General features: G+C 33.6%; 1 protein-coding gene across 1 annotated transcript; it reads left to right on the plus strand.

The window, feature by feature from the left end:
* Positions 1–788: 788 nt before the first annotated feature.
* LOC145096949 (cytochrome P450 81Q32-like) lies at positions 789–2,648 on the plus strand. The gene is made up of 2 exons (XM_079034339.1): positions 789–1,783; positions 1,910–2,648. Exons 1-2 carry the CDS (start codon positions 908–910, stop codon positions 2,522–2,524), a joined length of 1,491 nt encoding a protein of 496 aa, XP_078890465.1. The 5' UTR covers positions 789–907; the 3' UTR covers positions 2,525–2,648.
* Positions 2,649–4,229: the final 1,581 nt, after the last annotated feature.

A 4,229-nucleotide genomic window follows, 5' to 3' on the forward strand; every position in this document is an offset into this window, starting at 1 on the left:
TAGGTAGTCAGGATTCTAATTACTTCTCTATATTTTTCATTAAGACGACTAAGAAGGTGAATCAGTTGTCGACCACCTATATACCAAACCAAATTGGTTCTTTATCGTCATATTACATAACATAGCCTCAAGTACCCTCTCCCGTAGTTAACTATAAACATTCCACTACTATTAAAAAAATTGCTTGCATTTTATATCAAACAGTTACTACATAACCTAGCCTCATGTACCCTTTCCCATAGTTAACTATAAGCATTTCACTACTATTAAAAAAAATTGCTAGCATTTCGTATCAAACCGTTACTCAATTTTCTTTTCCTTTAGTTCATAATGCTTCACCATCTGAATAACATTTCACTAATTGCATAGATATTAACCTTGATAAAACTGAATTTTTTTCTAAATTAATATGTAATCCAACAACTACACCACTTTTTCCTTATATTTCTCATTCATCCAGCCTTCACTCCAACAACCTTTCCTGACCTCGTTGCTCCCCGTTGCCCTCTATAATATTGAATGTGTCACGCTGTGAGTGAAAACAATCGACTTTCTCGATCGTTGAAAGCATAGAGGAAGCTTCTTTTATTATTAATATATATTGTTTACCATAAAAGATCTTTTTATATTCTAATTAGTGAAAGTTCACTTAGTTATGAAAAAAAAGCTGTTTTCTATTGATCACAAAAATCTTTATATATAAGGAAAATTGGACTATTGAATTATGTCATTGATGATATAATGAAATTATAATATAAGTCAGACCACATGCTTCACGGTCTAACCTGTCATGCTACGTCCTTCTAGACCAAAATGGGAAGACCAAATATATTTTTCTCCTACATTCTCAACATAAGCCGCACCTAACAAGAACTCCATCCAAACTCACTTCTCGATTTTTGCCACAATGGAGTATCTCTTCGTCGCCATCGCACTACTTATCTCTTCATTTCTCTTCTCCTCATACTTCCGCCGCAAATTTTCCAACCTCCCGCCGACTCTCTTTCCAACCCTCCCGGTAATCGGCCACCTGCACCTTTTGAAGAAACCCCTCTACAGGCAATTGGCCACAATCTCCGCCAAACACGGCCCAATCCTGCTCATCCGCTTTGGATCCCGCCGCGTCTTAGTGGTCTCCTCCCCTACCGCTGCGGAAGAATGTTTCACGAAGAACGATGTCATCTTCGCCAACCGCCCTCGCTTTCTCGTCGGCAAGATTCTTGGCGACAACTACACCAGCATAGGCTGGGCACCATACGGCGACCACTGGCGCAACCTTCGCCGGATCTCCTCCATCGAGATCTTCTCATCTCATCGCCTAAACGAATTCCATGACATACGCGCTGACGAAGGAAGACATCTTATACGTAAGCTGATCTCCGAAAGTTCTTCGCCGGTAAACTTGAAGTCGGTTTTGCAGGAGATGACGCTGAACGTGATGATGAGGATGATATCGGGGAAGAGATATTTCGGCGGAGATATGAAGGAAGAAGGCAAACAGTTCCTGGAGATAGTTAAGGAGAGTGTTCTGGTGGCAGATACTTCGAATTTAGGGGATCACTTGCCCATTATGAGATGGTTTGGAACGAAAGGGTTGGAAAGGAAGATGATTGAGTTGCAGAAAAAGAGAGACGCTTTTTTTCAAGTGTTGATCGAGCAACATCGTAAAGTAGATGGGATTGAACCGGACACCAAGAAGAACACAATGATTAAAGTGCTATTGCAGCTACAAAAAACTAATCCGGAGTACTACACTGATGAAGTTATTAGAGGCTTTGTGCTGGTAAATATAATTAACAGATTCCCTACCACTTTACAGTTATATTTATCAAGTTTTAATTTAAGCATTTTGGAACATGATATACTATATGTTTTTGGAAATCCTTTACTAACTCTTGTAGTTGATTAGAATCTGTTAACAGCTGGAACTGATACTTCTGGCACGACTATGGAATGGGCTCTTTCCCTTCTGGTCAATCATCCACATGTTATAAAGAAGGCACAGAAGGAAATCGACAGTCTTGTGGGGAAGGACTGTCTTGTTAAAGAATCAGACATGAGCAAATTACCTTATATCCGTTGTATTGTGAACGAGACTTTGCGTATGTACCCTCCACTCCCATTACTAGTACCTCATGAGTCATCGGAGGATTGTGTGGTCGGAGGCTATGACATCCCACGAGGGACCATGCTACTCATCAACCAATGGGCCATGCATCATGACCCGAAGCTCTGGAGTGACCCCGAAAGGTTTTACCCAGAAAGGTTCGAAGGCACAAAAGATGGGTATAGCTTCATGCCATTTGGGTCTGGAAGGAGAAGTTGTCCAGGAGAAGGTTTGGCGATGCGTATGGTTGGGTTGGCGTTAGGGTTGCTAATACAGTGTTTCGATTGGGAAAGGATTAGTGAAGAGATGGTTGATATGAGAGAAGGTCCTGGGCTCACCATGCCCAAGGCTCAACCTTTAGTAGTCAATTGTAGACCACGTCCTATAACACACAATTTAATAGCTTTAAACATGTAAACTTATATAAAGCAGGTTTGGCTTGGCATGTTAAAGTGAACTAGCTTTAAAATTGTAATGCGAAAAAGTCTACCGAATCTTTAATAACAAGTGGATAAATCCAAGAAAAGCAAATTTTTATTTATTTATTTTTACTTTTTTTACAGTAACTCTTGGTCTATGTGGTCTGGTCATATTGGTATTTTCTTTCTAAAATTTAAATATTAAGTAAGATACATCCCTATTGGTTTAAAGAAAGTGCATCGTACATTCTTAATTAACTTAAAAACATCATTTTATCCATCCTTTTTTGTATTTTTATTTTTCTTACCATTTTTTTTAACGTTTTATCTTTCTTAATTTTTGTGTATATTTTTTTCGTTTACATTTTATTTTATTTACTTATATTTATTTTATTTTACTTTTATTTGACATTTTTTTGAATATATTGTTTAATGTTTTTAACATTTATTCATTTATATTTTCTTTTTGATTTTTTTGAATATATTCTTAAAGTTTTTTTACGTGCTGTTTGAATTCATTTTAATATTTTTGACGTTTTGTTTGTTTATATTTTTTAAAATATTTTTTGTAAAAAATGTAAAAAAGTTTGTTAAATATGAATATTATTAACATAAATTAGGTATATAATTTTGTTGTTAATAAGATTAATAAATAGGCTAACCAAATTTCAAAAACATGTTCAAGTTACATGATGGCAATTGGAAATCATATATCTCGAGAACCAACAAAATTTCTAAAAATAAAAAAATGAACTCGAAAATATTGACACATGTTTTTGAGTTATAAAAATTTAGATTAACATTTGCCGATCGAAACAAAAATGTAAAAAAAAAATTCTAAAACTACAAAAATTGAACTTGAAGCCATTGAAACTTGTTTCGAATTCCGATTAGCCTATATAATATCCCAATTAAAATAAATAATTTTACACCTAATACGTGTTAATCATAATCATTTTTAACAAACTTTTTATATATTTTTTATATAAAAATATTTAGAAAAAGTTTTCCAAAATTATTAAAAAAATAAAAGATCAAAAAAACATTAAAAAATATATACGAAAAAAAAAAAAAAAAAAAAAACTTGAAAAATTATTCAAAAAAATGTAAACAAACAAAATATAAAAATATTAAAAATATATACAAATAAAATTTCAAAAAAGATATAAATCACAAAAAATATAAAAAATAAAATCAAAATGTAAGAGGCAAAATAAAAAGTTAAACAACAATATATATATATATATATATATATATATATATATATATATATATAGAGAGAGAGAGAGAGAGAGAGAGATAGAGGATCACTTGAGAACCAGTAGTTTCTCGAGAACCCGAGAACTAAAAGTGAAATATTAGACTAAAATTTTTTAATGGTCTTGATGAAAGATCAACAATTTTAATAGTATCTTAGACTTTTTAAAAATGATCACAAGGGCATATTAGTCATGGAAAATATAATTTACAATTAATTACTATATTAACTAAATTATATTCTGAAATTCTCTCTCTCTCTCTCTCTCTCTCACATTATTCCTTATGTTTCTTTCTTAACACACACATCTTCATCCCTCTGATTTCTAGATCAGAGCCCTCTGCCTTCTAGATCGGTGCCCTCCACTTTCCAGATCGTCACTAGTCTCGTAAACGATCACACATCCTTGATTACCATCGTTTCATCCATGATTCAACCACGGATA

The sequence above is a fragment of the Lactuca serriola genome, chromosome 4 (assembly GCF_051521515.1).
Source record: "Lactuca serriola cultivar US96UC23 chromosome 4, Lser_US96UC23_V15, whole genome shotgun sequence".
In the NCBI taxonomy this organism is placed as follows: domain Eukaryota; kingdom Viridiplantae; phylum Streptophyta; class Magnoliopsida; order Asterales; family Asteraceae; genus Lactuca; species Lactuca serriola.